The sequence below is a fragment of the Drosophila teissieri genome, chromosome 3R, assembly GCF_016746235.2.
Source record: "Drosophila teissieri strain GT53w chromosome 3R, Prin_Dtei_1.1, whole genome shotgun sequence".
Classification (NCBI taxonomy): Eukaryota; Metazoa; Arthropoda; class Insecta; order Diptera; family Drosophilidae; genus Drosophila; species Drosophila teissieri.
Window position 1 is genome coordinate 22034647 of NC_053032.1, and position 14140 is coordinate 22048786.

A 14140-nucleotide genomic window follows, 5' to 3' on the forward strand; every position below is an offset into this window, starting at 1 on the left:
GCAAAGCCGACTGCTCTGAGCTCTAACTGACCCCCAATGCGAGTGAGTGTTTCGAAAGTGGTTTCCGTGTTTAATTTATAATGTAAAACTCTTAACTAAAATGCTTACTAAGTATATTCATTTATAATTATATATATATATATACCTTCTTTTATGCAAATGTGTTTTTCGTGTGTGTGTGTGTGTGTGTGGAGGTGTTTATGTGTGTGGAGGGGCGTTGGGAGGTAAGGAAACTGACAACTTAAAATTACATTTGTTGTTGCATTCGCTGTCTGACTCGTCAGCTAAATTACAAAAACCGTTCACATAAAACAAACTAAAAGCACTCGCATCGTATTTAACTCATTTTGCTCAGCTGGTAATCATAATCTCAACGCTCCTGCAATTGCAATGACTATTCCACTTATCCTCCTATTTGTTTTTTTTATGTTTAGATGAACGTAGGTAGGTATCGCCGACTGTTTCTGTTTAATGTTTATGTTTTTGTTTCTGGTTTCATTTTGTTAATTTTACAACATACTCGTTTCTGTTGCTCGCATGCATTATCATTTTATTTCGCTCTGGTTCTCATTTTACTTGAATTCTTTTTTACTTGCAATTTGTGTGTTGTTCAACTTGTTGGTTTGTTTTTATTTATTGGACTTAGCTTAGGCTTAGTAGCTACAAGTACGCTTAAAATTTTAGTTTTTTCCTTTTTGTATATATATTATAGAATTTTCATTTTTGCTTCGCTTTTTGATGCGTTGCTACTGCTGCCTTTCTGCTTTTTTCTTTTAACTGCCGATGCTGCTGCTGTTGTTTTTCTGTTGTTATTTGCATGATTTCGAACATTTTGTTTGTTGTAGTTAATTGTTTTTTGTTGTTGTAATAAAAACTATACGAGCTTATTACAAAATGAAAAAACTGCATGGTTTTGTGGATTTAATAAATAACTTCGTAGACAGTAGCCTTCTTATCGCCCGAACCCGTCACAATGTATTTGTCGTCAGTTGATATGTCGCAGCTAAGTACGGATGATGTTTCCTTCGACTGAAAAATGTCCAGTATTTTAATGAGGGGCAATCATTTAATAATTCATGATATGAGCTTACCTGGAATATGCTGGCACCGTAGGGTGTTCGCCATGCGTTAAGCAGGTTGTCTTTGCCGGTGGAAACGAACCATTTGCCGCAGGCGGCAAAGCGCAGCGACAGAACGCAGCTCTCGTGCAGATGCAGTTGATACTTGTCCGGTTTCGATGCGTGCAGCACCTCCACATGCGAGTTCTCCATTCCCACTGCCAGCCAGTCGCCTTTCGGATAAATAAATGTGTTATTTCCAGATGATTATGTCATAGGAAAGTGTGCTTACCTGTGGGACAGTAGCCGAGCGAGAATATTTGAGAGCTGAAGTCGTGCTGTTGCAGCTGGCGACCCTCGCGCAGATCCCAGGAGCGCACCGTGTTGTCCAAGCCACCCGTCCACAGCCTGGAGCCATCTGGACTGATGTCGATGCATGAGGCGCCGTCGGTATGGCCCTGGAACTGGCGCACCAGGATCTCGTTGTGCAGGTCCCACACGGCGATGTTGCCATCGCTGCAGCACGAGAAGCACACCTTCGAGTCAGGGCTAATGGCCAGAGCGTAGCAGGCGGGCGCCGCCGATGTTAGCTCCGCCTTAATGCGAGGCGTCGGACTGGCCAGGTCCCAGATGGACAGGTTAGACGCCTCACCGCCCACGATCAGCGTACGGCCGTCGGGCAGCAGCTTCACCGAGCGGATGTAGTTGTCGCGCTGCAGACAATCCAGCTGGCTGACTGGATTCTTGTTGCCCGGTTGCGAGATGTCCCATACCTTGACGCAGCCCTTGCCGCCCGTGTACACGTACTTTGTGGGATTGGAGATGGTTACCGCACAGACGACCTCTCCATGCGACAGCGTGTTGATCTGACGGGCGTGCCGCGGAATTCCAACGCCCACCAGCGCATCCGGCGGGAACGGCACCGGTTGTAGACTACCCTCGCCGTTCATATGGAAAGAGTATGCACTGCAACGGGTAAAAGGTGTTTTGATATATTAATGTAACCATTTATGGTCCAGCGACATGTCTCTGTTAATCTCTATCTATCTATATTGAAACTAGCTAATGGAAACCGCACTTTATTTACTTCTTTTTTTGCGCCAATGGCTGATCCGCTTTTCTTTTCATTTCGTTCTAAATTAAAAAGGAACTATTAGCGATCAATCGCGACACGTTCGTGCTAAGAGCGATAGAAATTAACTGACCCACGATCAGCCATACAGCGAAATGATAAGCTCTTATCAGTGCCAATTTATACATTTTACATCCCCAATCGACTACACAGCACCTTGCAATTGCATCAGTTGCATTGGACTACCAAGTACCGAATAACAATAAACATAGCAATTCCTATAGTCTACTTTTCGGACCATACATTCCGAGGTAAAGAAAATGACTTACGGCTTTCCACCCGTTAGGGCCGAGGGATGTGGAATGCCATTGGTTCGCACGTGGGCGTGCGGATCGTACGGCATTGGTGGCGGTCGTCCATAGGCTGGATCTGACGGTGGACGCTGGTAGGGATCGGCCGGCCTCTGATACGGTGCACCCGGATATCCGGCTGGCGGTGGTCCCTGCGGCATCATTTGTTTAGGATTAACGCCTGGCGCCGGAGCAGCGGCGTTCGGTGTCGGTGTGCGTGCCTTGGCGCCCGGTGTACCCGGCTTTTCCATCTAAATAAATGAGATTCCATTAGCTTCTACACTATCTGGGTTTCGTAATTGTGTGGGCTCACATCTTTTGTCTTGAGGCTGGGTGTGGAACGTGAAGAACTGGAGCCGGAGCGTGAGGGCGGCCGTTCCTGCTTGATGCCACTACTGCTTGGCTTTTCCAGGCGCTCGCCATTCAAGCTTTCCCGATCGCGCACCTCCATTGACACGTGCTCGCCATTGGGACGCGGTGAGTGGGATTCCTGCAAGGCACATGTATGCATTTAGTATTGTTTTCGCATTTGATGATTAATGTAATAGCAAAGGTGTGGTTTTGTTTGTTTTTTTTTTAATTTTTTTTTGGGAAAATTTGGGAATGGTTGCATTGAATCTGGGCCGACACTCAACTCACCATTTCATTTGCAACATCTACGACTAAATCTTGATCGCTTTTCTCGCCTTCATCCTCCTGGAAATAATTTTGAAAAAAACACAAAAACAATATAAATCAAAATTCATACAAAAACCCACAACGAACAACAGCAATAACAACAACCACAATAGATTAGTTAGTAGCTAAATTTTAGGCCCTGTTCTGGTTTTCACATAATTTATTATGGTAAACAAAAAAAAAAAACAGTTTAAGATTAGGTTTCCTACTTTTAGTTTGTCAATGAAATTTAAGAAATGAAACTAGTTAAAACTACTTTTGAAATATAATATTTAAAATAAAGTAAACAGGTATAACAATAAAATATCTTTAATTTACATTTACACTTTTCATAATTATTAGTTCTTACTAAAAAGGTGGTTAGTTTTGTAGAATAATAAAGACATCTAAAATAAACTAAAATCTATAATTTGAGATACACCTTAAGCCAACTATGAGAAATTGAAAACCGGAACAGGCACCATTAAATCGTTTGGTTTTTTTGTCTCTTATAAATTAGCAATTTAGGTTTTGTTTAGCATGATTTTGGGTTAGAGTGTTAGCAGAATTAGACAACAACAATGGGCAAACTACGGAATTGATTTTCTGGTGAGTTGAGAGACAGCAACAGCTCAGATGAGATGAGATGACAGTAATCGGTTATGGCAATATAACCGCACACGCGGTATGATGTATGATACTACCAGTGTATAATGCTAACACCGAAAAAAGCTCGATATACTCACTTGCAGTTTCTCATCTTTTCGACGCTTCGAGTCGTTCTCGATGTCCAGTGGCGAGCGTGTGCGATACTTCTCACGATCGGCGGGCGAAACCGAATTGCGCTGCAACATCAGCATGAAAATGAGCTTAAAATATGCAGTATTTTGATCTAGGGGCTGGTACTCACCAATCGCTCCTCGGCGGCTGCTGGCCCCTCCAGACCCGTGGGCTTGATGTCCGGCCTGTGGTGTTCGGGCGGTTTGTTCAGCAGACCTGGTCCGTGTGGCAGGCCCATGGTGGCGCCCAGGGCACCAAATGGATTCAGTGCGCCCATCGGCTGAGGTGGTCCGCCTGGCACCTGCTGGGCGTGGATCTGTTGCTGCAATGGAACCATGAGATCGTATGAAATCGGGCGTGGGCGTTGCTGGGTTTCGGAATGAACATCGTGCTCAGTGGGATAATGAAAGCGTTGGAATGTGTGTATGTGTGTAAACACAACAACAACATTAACACTAAATGGTATTTGCCTAAACGAATTTTTATTTCGTATCAAAGTAATAGCCAGTTGACTGAAGAGTATATGGATATTCAATCTTTTTCTTATTATCAATAAATTCCATTGATTCGATAATATCCTCCATATGGATTTATTCTCAAGAATGTGTTACTATTTGGGAAAGAAAAAGCTTGCTTCTTGTCCATTTTAATATTTCGATTCATAAGCAAAGACCATCTGGGGTTAATAAAAAAAACAGCAACAACAATTGGCGGCGTTTGAAGCGTTATTGAAATAATATAAACGTTCACAGACAATCAGAAAAGGAAGAGGAGGTAGTGAGGCGCTGGAGCAGTAGTTGCAGTGGCACATTCGGCGGATGCAGCGGCAGACGGCAACAGTAAACAAACAATAAGAAATTAACTTGCAACGAAACAAACTTACTAAAAGTTGCTGAATTCCATGTTGCTGCTGATGCTGCACAACGTTGTTTGGATTGGATTGGTCGAATGCGAAATCATAACAAATTAGGAAGTAGAATAACAAACTCAAATCAAATGTTGCCCAAGGAACAAACTAAACTGAAACGAGATCCCCGCTAAACGGCTGCCACTTTTATGAATAATCTTCAGTTTAAATACCCTAAGGATAAGCACTCAAATATTCTGCATACAAATACTGTTTCTTGTATACGTTAGATTCCGGAGGTTGTATAGAGTTTTGACATTTTTTAAAATACCCTGCAAACTAGATATGGTTTAAATCTCTCCCTTTTTAATGTGGCATCCGCGTTCGCAATCGACCATGCCCCTAATCGTGTCTAGCTGAGAATGGCTGAACCGTATTGCTGCTGCCGCGAATCCATCATCCGTCCTCGATCGACTTACCCCAATGATCAGGTTGAGCTCCTGCATGGTCACCTGCTTCGCCCGCTCCACCGCCTGCAGCACTTGCTGCTGGTGGTCGGCCTGAAGGAATGGAAGTAGCTGGTTGATCAGTGTGTTCAGCCGCTTGGCGATCTCCGTCTGCTTGTGCATCTCCACGTTAAGGCCATAGGACATCTCGTAGTACTGAAAAGGGTGCAGAGCAAGACGGGGCATTAGCTGGGTGATCTCGATAATTTGCGGATCATGACGACTTACCATAACATAATGGCGCTGCATCTCCGTCTTCTCGTTCGACAGCTTCTCGCACTCCAATTTGATGCTGGAATTCACAGGAAAAGTGATCAACGGGCAAATTAGTTGGGCGACGGAAGCGAACTGAATTCAAGAACGCAAGGAAGCGGCGATTGTGGAGCATGGAGTTGCGGCTGAGGCGGCGCAGGTTAATCCTATGACAGCGGCGCATATGGCGCGCCAAACCGGTTTGCTCAGCTTTTTGTTTTACTTTTCGCAAAACGCAGACGCAGCATCCACATCCACACTCACACAGTCGCACAGTTCCATACGATGGCGGTTAAGGCGAAGGCTTAAAATGTGATTTCTTTGGGGCATGTTATTGTAGAAGGTTCTAATAGGTTTAACCTCAACTTGATTCTGCCGACTAATGTCTTTAAATGGCTATTGCTTAACCCATTAAAACTGTGCAATTGGGTTATTCGAAAGTGTGAACAAATTTACTTTTGTCTATGCTATATTTGAGTACTACGGATCATACATTTTTAGTAGAACAATAAAATGTTTACTCTAATATTCTATATCTTTTAGTGCCAATGTGATATTTGTTTTAAAGTGGGGACTTCGTTTGATAAGAATTCGATGTTTATGTGGTAATAGTAATTAAAAAGTTGAAATTTATTTAAATACGTATTTTGGCTATCTGATGAAAAGGATTTTGAATGTCATGAATGAGGCAATTATCTTCGTGCGAATCTTTGCTATAGCTATAGCCTTCTCTTTACAATTTGATAAGCCGTGTATATCCCTTGCAAATATGATTCGAGTAATGTTTACAAGGCAAACATTATAAAGTATGCCAGCAGATACTTGCCTGTGGTACTGCGCCTGCAGGAAGTTGAACTCCTCCTTGATGCGCTCCAGTGTGTCGGCGATGGTGAACTTGATTGGACCCTGAGGTGGTGGTCCCTATTTGGACGTGAATAGTGAATAGGTGAGGTGATTGGTGTTCCATGCGTGGGCGGCACATGGCACAAATTGGGATGGGTTGGGGGGTAGAGAGAGAGAGAGACATAAACACAATTAGCACGGATTCGGGGGTCAGAGGTGGGACCCACTTGCGGGTGAACTTACCCCGGCGGCGGGGTGGCGCACCGGTGAGGGATACATGTTGTTGTTAGGCTGGTATGTTGCCGGCTAGAGCAAGAGCGATAGTTCCGAGGTGGACACCGATTTCCCGGAGCGGAAGTCCTGCTGCTCCTCCTGCTTCGTTCGCCGCTTCCTTCCGGTTATCCCTGAGCACTCCACTCCTGCACAGAAACTCCTCGCAAAACGTGCACTAATATCTGCTTGCCAGCGTTTTATGGCTCTTGTTTTTTCTTCTTAGCTATTCTTTTTCTTCTACTTTTTTTTGTTATAATATTTTTTCGATGGCAGTTGATCCGCTAAATTAGTTTTCTCCGCAGACGGAACCGGCACTTAGTGGCACTCCATGTCCGGACTACTTCGCATTTTGCATATCCTGCGAATGGAATTTTACAACAACATACATATTTGCTTAGTTATGCTTTTTCATATTTTTGCACCATTTTTTTCGATACGTTCGCACGCACGTACATACACGCACACACACAGGCGCGCGGAGCCAGCGAGACACACGCACACTGGCGCACGAAACGGGAGCGAGGGTACGAGTGTGAGTGTTTACCGCCGAAAAATCAAGCGCACAGTTGCATGTGGCCCCTGAAATTGTTACGCAAAATCACTGTTCGATTTTCGGGGGCCGCTGTACGCACTAATCCGATTGTTCAGTTAAGCGGGGCGGTATTAATCCAATGAAAATAAGACACTTTTCGTTCGTAAAGGCAGCACACTCCGCACAAACAACATGCGAACATATACAGACAGACTGCAATTAAACAGGGTTGCCATGCCGTTTGAATCGCGCACAGCAGCAGAAGCACTGTTCGCACTTTCCTTTGAAGTACATTGTTTGCTATTTTTCAGCTAATCCGCATAGAATTCACTTGCTAAGCGCTTTTCAATATTATTCAGTTGTACAGCCAATTTATTTTTTATGATTTGCCCTGGAGGCGGCAACTCTGTTCGGCGATACGGGCACATACATAGAAACCAGCGAGTGGCCAAATCACACACACACACACAATCACACGCGCGCAGCGCAAAAGAAAAATTATACTGTGTCCTATACAAAAAATAAACAAAAGCAATTAAAAAAAGCGAGATAATGGCAGTACCAGTTTTATGCCCCGGATTAGCACGTTTTATCGCAAGATATTTCTATGTTTTGCACTTAAATCTCTGGTCCATTTTTTACAGTTTCATCGTTTTCGCCACCGAAAAGTGGGTAAATTATTTTTTGTAACTTTTCGCCCGTATAAAATTGCCTGTTTCTGCCGACCGACCGCGAAGTGTCTGACATTCGTGTATGTGTTGGGCAGCTTTGGCGGCGGCGCTCTCTCGCTCTCTCACACGCACACACACACACGCAGCGGTTCTCTCTCCGGCTCTACTACACGCGCACTCGCTGTACAAACGCGGCTTGTAAATGGCGTTCTCGCCTCAAATATTTTTGCAACAATTTCTGCACGCAGATTTTCACCTCGGTAGCACTTGGTATCCTCGCCGATTGGGGCAGCTGGCAATTGGGTGGCTTTTGGGGCATCGGCACGGCCCGTTTCTATTTATAATTTCCTATTTTCCTATCCGCGACACACAGACCGCGTCGGTCTCAGGTATGCAATTTGCGCTATCGCCTATCGATGTGTCGAGGGGCTGTTATCGCGGGCCACTCGCTTCGGCGGCGCAGTGTTGCATACGCCAGTGTTAGAAAGTGCGGGCGTTGCACGTGTAATCGAACTAGTTACACTCTGCAAAATAATTAGGCTATGATATAATTGATAATATACTTAAAATGTATTATTTATAATACGGAACGATTGCAGACCATCTTATTTAATAGTTTTTATGATAGAAGTAATTTTAAAGCTCGAACTTGAAAAACTAAGTGGAAACAAATTTTGAATATACAAGTAACTTAGTTCTATAAATGTTCTTTAAGTGTAGTTAGCGCGCTTTTTCAAATAAAAAAATCATTTTGTCTGATTTGCTGGTTTTAATCTTGTTAACCCTTACGGAAACCATTTCGAATAATTAAATATTCAAACATAGTTTTATCATTAAAGTTTTATATAAATGAAATATATTGAAATTACTATTTTTTGTAAACTAAAATAAATTTCATTTAATTCATTGCCAAAATAATGGCATTGTATATTGCCAAATTAAAAGTTGATCTATAGTAATTGATATTTCCCAATTGGTATTACCAACAAGGATTCCAATTGCCACCAACTAAGATACTGTAAATTCTTTCCCATTTCCCACACCCCAAAAAAAGTAAATTATTTTGATATTCGTTTAAATTGGTTTATATTTGTTTTAATTGTTTTGCTAATTGCTTTTTTTCATTTTGCTATTTTGTTGCCATCACAGTTGGGCTATCACAGATGCGTTGTTGGATGGTTCTCCCATTCCCATTGCCATTCCCTCTCCACCTTCACCTTCTTGCCACTTAACCCCTTTTTTTTACCAGGGGCGCCACAAGGGCTGCTGCATGGGCTGTGGTGAGGGGGCGGGGCTGTCGCAGTCGCTGTGATATCCGGAGGAGGCGGGGCTGAGCGGAGCCTTGTCCATTGAGGAGCAGTCCATTGAGTTCTGGAGGAAGTCGGTGGCGGACTGTGCTTCATGGAACTGCTGCAGGTTCTTGTAGACGCGTCCCAGGTGAGTCATCACCGATTTGCCCAGGTCGACGCTCATGCCAGGTGTGGAGGCCATGACACGTGACACCTCGTTGACGGCATTCATGTAGCCACTCTTGAAGCTGTCCAGGGGGAGGGCTTGCTCTTCCCGGGCCACCTTCTTTGTTGTCTTTTGCTGGCGCATGAAGATCACCGCTGACTCGAGCATCTCGGCCTTGTCCATGCGCAGGATGCCATCATCACCTCGCAGCTCGGCGACAAGTGTTTTCAGGTTGTCCAGGCACTTGTTCATGCGGGCACGTCGCTGACGTTCCAGCATTGGCTTCTTCACCTTCTGGTAGATCTGGGTCTTGGTGGTGTATTCCATTTTTGTGTTGTGGTAGAGTAGGTTACGTAGTTTTAAAAAATTTTGAAAAATTTTGTATTCGGCTTGTTGTTGCCTGCTCGACGGCGTAATCGTGAGTGATATTCTGCTCAGCGAGGTCCCGTCCTTTTATACCGCTCCCTGGTCCCTGAAATCCACCCTCTGATACGCACCTTTCCTGCCCTCTCTTTCGCTCGCATGACTGAACCCAGCTAGTGCCGTCTCTTTCACAAGGAACAGCTGCAACTTCGTAGGACGGAGGACAATCCTTGTGGCTCGTGGCGTGGGAACCGAGCTGAAAGTAAGTTTCTCACACAATTTTTTCTCGTTTGTTTTCCCTTTTGGCCACATGCTTCGCTCCGCTCCGCTTCTCATTTTTTTTTCGAGTTTAAGGATCAGGGCACATTTTTGCAGCTGTCGCTGTTTTTGGCTGCTCGCATTGCTTTCTGGGCCGGTGTTATTATCCTTAATGCATACTTCACTGCCTCATCCTGTCGTATTTGGAATGGGAACGTTCATATATGGGTACATGGCATCGAAGGATGATGGGCAGGGGCAGGGGAGCCGATCTGGTTGTGCGTGGGCTGCGCTGGCATTGTTATCCTGCCGTGCCATCTACTCGCTTATTGTTTCATCAATGCCAGCAGACGATGATTGTATAAGCCCCTACTCCTGCTCCGACCTCCGAACTGCGAACTCCGAGATCTCCTCTTTCCGTTCCCACACTGCCCCGTCGACGAGTGTTTATTGGACACAATTAGTGGATGTGGCATATTGGCTTCGTGCCGGGTCGCCTTGGTTGTTCGATCGTTCCATCGTTTGGGCTGTCTGATCTCGGTTTTTGGGTGGTTGGCAGGGGGACGTGGGTCAAACGGGCGCAGAAAGTGTGCCCCGCGTGCCACACTCGTGGCTGAGGTTGAGTACTCAATGCCCAGGGTGAGGTGATGTGGGCCTTGTGCCGGAATGCCTACCTATGGGATGCACGTACTTGACTCCCTGCAACCCCCTAATTCGTAATTAGTAATTCTTTACCGGTTAATTGATGTTTACCTTTCGAATAGTTAGCTCCCGATGGTTGATTGAATGTGTGACTCATCCTAATAAGAAGTAATATTTTATATTTTAATAATTGTAATTGAAAGTCCAATCATACGAAAGTTGTCTATAGTTATTCAAGGGGAACTTGTAATGATTTCACGTATCTTCCCCAACCCATAATTAACTAGTTAATATCAGACGGTTTTAGTTTGAAAATCTTGGGTAACGCATGCTCATAAGTAAAAGTTGAATTAGGATTCTGTTTAACAAATTTAACTTTGAAATTAACTTCTTATTTACCCATAAATTATGTTTTTTATTCTAATAGGAAACTAATGGACCTCTGACTTCGATGCCTACCTATGGGATTTGTGTCCCTCCCTTGCAAGCGCCTAAGGTATGATACTTCCTCACCTAATAATTGAGATGGATTTGTATATCTCCCTTACAAATCTTGAGAGCTCTTAATATTAACATTTTATGGGTGGAAAATAACGTCATTGATTATTGTAATGGGGAGGGATGGTCTCACTTCTTACAGTATTTTGGGTGTCATAGGTCAATAATGTAATAGGTGTTTGGGATTGAATACTTATGAATTTACGTACTGCTTTTGCACCCCAAACCCCAAATAGGTGTTGCAATTTGATTGATTAATTGTAAAAGAAAACATTTAGAGAGATGTACCCTACTTGTATAATAGGGTATATTGTCCGGTATGTAATCCAGACGTGTGCTGGAACTTATATCGTTCTTGACCATTCTTATAGGCCTTTTACTGGTGGACATATTATAATGCGGCTTTTGGGGTTTCTAACAATGTATTGTGTGTTTATTGAAGGTAGGGATTGTATGTAGGGGTCAACTGCCTTCGTTTGATAGTCTGTTGATGAAGGTGTGCCTTAAATAGATAATTAATATATACATTGTTCGAATTCAAAATAATATTCCCATTAAAAAAATAATATAGTTTCGTTTAATATTATTAAATGCACGCCTTACGACTAAGTGCACTTAGTGGATCATGTTTTACTATTATATTTAACTCGTTATTGAAACTTGTTATTAGTAAAGGTCATTTAAGATAATGATGGGTTTTAAGATAATGAACATAATTTATGGGAAGCCCATTCTTTTACACGTGTACTAAATTAGCTAGTGCACACGATAATTTTATTAAATTGGCCCTTAAAATTCATGTATGTATATCACATTAAAAATATGTTCAGTAAACTAATTCTGAGGACTTGTATAATCTTCTTCCCATTGGAATTTCAAGACAAATGTGCAAGTTCGACTTTCCCTATTGGATAGTGCTGTAAAATTGAGACTCCCCAAGTAATAAGATGGTTGTTTGATTTCGTTTCATATTTTGATTTGTATTTTCTTTTGCATTTAAGTTTTTTTTTCATTTTGTATCTTTTCATGTTGTATTCTTGAGATCTCTTAGCTGGTAAACATTTGTATATATGTAGAGTAAAAAACAGACTTCTGCTCGATTGATTTAAGACAAAAGTTAATAAAGCGTGCCCTATCACAGACTTAACTTAGAAACCTAAAACTTGGTAACGTAACAAATAAATGAGGATCATTGTAAAGCATTTTTTCTAAAGCTGCGGTTCCAATTGCGTGATTGCCCGTCGGGAATTCAGTCCTTCGAAGTGGATATCTAGTTTACCAGGGGCGCCACACCTGTCCGGGGCTGCTGATCTGGAGCAGGGACTCGTTGTCGCTGGCGTATCCACTGGAAACGGGACTGATGGAGGAGCAGGAGCTGGCACTGGAGTAGGAGCTGGAGCTCGAGCTGGATCCGCAGACGATACTGAGTGGAGTGTTGACGGCCTGTCGTTGTTCCATGGGCTGCTCCAGTTGGTTGAGACGCATGCCCAGATGGGTCATCAGTGTGGTTCCAAAAGCCACATCCACGCGGGGAAGGGAGGCCAGGGCGCGGGACACTTCGTTGGCTGCCCGGATGTATCCGGCACGGAAACTTTGCTCGGGATTGGCCGGAACTTGCTTCTTAGACTCTTTCAGCTTGCGGAGATGCTGCACGGTGACTTCCAGAATGTCGGCCTTCTCGAATTTGGCATCGCCAGTCTGGGCAACGCACTCGGCCATCAGATCCTTGAGCTCGTCCAGGCACTTGTTGATCCTGGCACGACGCTTCCGCTCCAGCAAAGGCTTCATCACCTTGCGGTACTGATAGGTTTTGGACATCTCGTATTTGGTGGCCATTGTGTTTGGTTTTGTTTACGTTGTGAGTTTCGTTAACTTGAAGAATGACCTGTTGAAGAATCTCTTCGATCTTTCGGAGGAGGTTATCCTGAGATGTTGACTGCACGACGATTGCGTTGGAAATGTTGCCTGCGTCTCCGGTTACCGCTGCTTTTATAGCTGCACGTGCCGCCGCGAGAGCGTCTCGTGCTCAGCGCACGCTGCTCGGAGAAAGAGAGAAGTGAGAGCTGCGGAGCCTCCGACGAAGAACCACCACCTGCGGAACAAACTACTTTTACTCAGTCACTGGGACACGATCCTCTCGCCTGCATTTTCGGTGGTGGGTTTTTCTCCACAAACAAGTTTGGAACACACCTCGGGTCAAAATAGTATGAACTTTATGATTAATGCACGTTCACTTCTTTATTTGAATATAAAATTCTCGTAAGGTTCTGACTTATATTAAATAGCCAAGCAAAAGGTATTTTCTATCTAGAAAGTAGTATATTATTTTACAATTATACAGCAAATATTTTGAATGGGCTTCTTTTGAAGTATTTAAATGTAATTAGAACTTATAAACATAAAGTTATGCATTCGTACCTTAACAACTAAATTTGTGCACTTTGTAGGCATTGCAGTTCTTAAAAAGTGAGCCCAGTACACCACACTGTTTTAAAAAATCCAAAAATTTTCTAGAGCCTTAAAAACATTCTCTGTGCTATTGCTGTGACTCCAGGTGTTTTTGGTGTAAGTGAGTCTCGGCAGGGGATGAAGATGCGATGGTGCAGTGGTGGTGGTGCGACGGTGGTTGCACATGCTGCTTCTCTGTTTTCCTTTCCACTGACATTCGAATCGTGGGAAACACTTTGCCCTCAAGTTTCCCACAAGATTTTTCTCGCTCGTTGGTGTTATAAGTTATAATCGGAGGTAGCCCGTGTGCGAGTCCCGAGTCCGAGCTCCGAGTTCCGAGCCCTTATGCACATGGCACAGTGGGCCAAACCGATGAAACACATGCGGGAATTTCGAGGGTGCCTTGCTTGAATGAAGTTTTCAAGGCTTTTCCAACTACGTGAAATTCAAGGTTTACGGATTTTACGCATTCTGTTATCTACTTGCTAGGCAAAGTTTTAGAAATTTTGTGTAGGGATCGTGGGAATGCGAAGTGTGGGATGTCGGAAATGGGGTTTTCCAGGGCGAAGATGTGTGCAATTTTAGGACTCGCAGGTTTTGAAACCAGTACCTTACGGATTTTTGGTTGCCTGTTT

The 14140-nt window shown here is 43.7% G+C and overlaps 3 protein-coding genes across 6 annotated transcripts; all 3 read right to left on the reverse strand.

Moving 5' to 3' along the window:
- Positions 1-887: 887 nt before the first annotated feature.
- Positions 888-8254, reverse strand: LOC122619249 (protein groucho). 4 transcript variants are annotated; one of them, XM_043796058.1, is made up of 14 exons: positions 8098-8254; positions 6609-6996; positions 6349-6443; positions 5499-5562; positions 5244-5426; positions 4801-4833; positions 4048-4239; positions 3884-3982; positions 3120-3176; positions 2794-2970; positions 2460-2731; positions 1351-2024; positions 1092-1291; positions 888-1029 (listed from the first exon to the last, which is right to left on the reverse strand). In XM_043796058.1, the coding sequence occupies exons 2-14, from the start codon at positions 6642-6644 to the stop codon at positions 922-924; spliced, it is 2190 nt and encodes a 729-aa protein (XP_043651993.1). In that variant the 5' UTR covers positions 6645-6996; positions 8098-8254; the 3' UTR covers positions 888-921. The 4 variants fall into 4 exon arrangements, with proteins under 4 accessions (XP_043651993.1, XP_043651994.1, XP_043651996.1 ...); XM_043796059.1 differs by lacking the exon at positions 8098-8254 and adding an exon at positions 7733-7891; XM_043796061.1 differs by lacking the exon at positions 4801-4833 and having other exon boundaries at positions 4048-4233.
- An 829-nt stretch (positions 8255-9083) lies between these two features.
- LOC122619251 (enhancer of split m8 protein) lies at positions 9084-9623 on the reverse strand. Its single transcript, XM_043796063.1, has one exon. The coding sequence runs from the start codon at positions 9621-9623 to the stop codon at positions 9084-9086; it is 540 nt and encodes a 179-aa protein (XP_043651998.1).
- A 2433-nt stretch (positions 9624-12056) lies between these two features.
- Positions 12057-13300, reverse strand: LOC122620630 (enhancer of split m7 protein). The gene is made up of 2 exons (XM_043798196.1): positions 13248-13300; positions 12057-13149 (listed from the first exon to the last, which is right to left on the reverse strand). Exon 2 carries the CDS (start codon positions 12891-12893, stop codon positions 12333-12335), a length of 561 nt encoding a protein of 186 aa, XP_043654131.1. The 5' UTR covers positions 12894-13149; positions 13248-13300; the 3' UTR covers positions 12057-12332.
- Positions 13301-14140: the final 840 nt, after the last annotated feature.